At 37.0% G+C, this 1689-nt stretch overlaps 1 protein-coding gene across 1 annotated transcript in view; it reads left to right on the forward strand.

The window, feature by feature from the left end:
* DOCK5 (dedicator of cytokinesis 5) overlaps nucleotides 1-1689 on the forward strand; it is a 218797-nt gene that overhangs the window by 168974 nt on the left and 48134 nt on the right. The window contains exon 26 of the mRNA XM_023736758.1: nucleotides 116-232. Coding sequence (XP_023592526.1) covers nucleotides 116-232 — 117 coding nt within the window. The remainder of the gene's footprint in view (nucleotides 1-115; nucleotides 233-1689) is intronic.

The following is a 1689-nucleotide window of genomic DNA, read 5'->3' on the forward strand; positions in this document are numbered from 1 at the left end:
TCTTGTGGATTTTATCTTGTTTTTTCATTAATTCTTGTCTAGTGGCTTTTCACCATTTGGCACTGTTTTAATATGACCCTTGTTAATGTTATTTTTCATTTATTTTCACCCACACAATTAATTTTGAACAGCTCTGGAACAATTACTTCCATTTGGCCGTAGCATTTCTCACCCATGAGTCCCTTCAGCTTGAAACCTTCTCTCAAGCCAAGCGCAACAAAATTTTAAAAAAGTAAGTGTCCCGGTAAACTTATTTAAAATTTGGAAATGTTGATTCTTTTGTTTATATTCAGAGCAATATTATTGGTATCACAGAAATTACTGTTCAGTGGCTACCCATGTCGTCGGGGAGTTAGATCTTAAAATAGTCATTTAGTAGACCTCAGATCTCCCCAACATCTCATCACTTTTCTCAACACCCCTATTCTTTTTCCCATGAGTCATCCTGTTCTTATTATAGAATCTATACCTGGAGAAAGGAGCCCTGGTAACTCAGTGATTAGTGCTCAGCTGCTAACCAAAAGGTCAGCAGTTTGAACCCACCAGCAGCTCAACGGGAGAAAGATGTGGCAGTCTGCTTCCGTAAAGATTCCTATGGTTATAGGATAGGCTGAAGGTCCATATTAGAAACCCGGTTTTACTCTGTCCTGTAGGTACAGGGTCACTATGAACCGGAATCGACTCACGGCAGCGGGATACCTGGAGACACCCTAGGGTTAGCCAGCACTCCATCTGCCGGCAGCCTATCCAAATTGCAGGCAGAGTGGCCTCTTCCTCACTCATGCTTCTCAGAGGAGACTCCTTTGGCACAGTTGCTTTATCTCTCAGTCACTTCACCAGAGAAATCAAGATAAAAATAACTCTGAAAAATGTCTCCCAGATTCTTCACTTGGAATTCAAAATGGAGTTACCTGCACAATTGATGAGAGATTTAGGGAAGCTTTTCATTGCTATCATCTCAGGTCTGTTTTGGAGTTGAGAGCCTGGAAATGCAAAGCCTATCTAGTTAGAAGTAACTTGAGAAATTATAATTTAAAGGCTGTGAAATTTTAGTTCAGTTCCCCCTGTTGGGATATCTGGAATTCTAAAGAAATTAGCATCCCTTTGCCTTTGGTTCCTCTCTAAAAACACTGAGATTGGTGGCTAAGAGATTTAGTTACTGTGCTTTAAAAGATAAAAGTAAAACCTGTTTTGTAGAGTTCTCTGAAGGGAGGGTGGGTATTGAGGAATATTTATTTTTAAGGTAGATGCCTTGATCTTGTTCTTTAGAATATCTTAAGTGGCAGTATAGCTTCTTTAAAGGATGGATTTGATTTTTCTTCAACAACCGTAAGTGAAGTCAGTTAATGCCAAGTCTGATAAATAAAGTGGCTGATTAGAATTATAATTCTGGTTTTGGCCAAAGGAAAGTTTGACTGAATACAATCCATGTAAAAATATGTATGCATATAAGCAAAGTAAAAACATGGAAAATTATAAAAACAATTATATTAATGCTATGAAAATGTGAATAAAAAAATGCCTCTTGTTTTTAGTACTAGAATCAACAATTGTATTAATAAATAATAGCAATAGCTCTCCTTCACTGAGGGTCTATTATTTACCAGACATTGACCACATACACATATCTAATATTAATGATACAATTAGGTTAAGTAGTTTTGAGAACATGGAATAGTAAAAGAAATT

This window comes from Trichechus manatus, unplaced genomic scaffold (assembly GCF_000243295.1).
Source record: "Trichechus manatus latirostris isolate Lorelei unplaced genomic scaffold, TriManLat1.0 scaffold00091, whole genome shotgun sequence".
Lineage (NCBI taxonomy): Eukaryota > Metazoa > Chordata > Mammalia > Sirenia > Trichechidae > Trichechus > Trichechus manatus.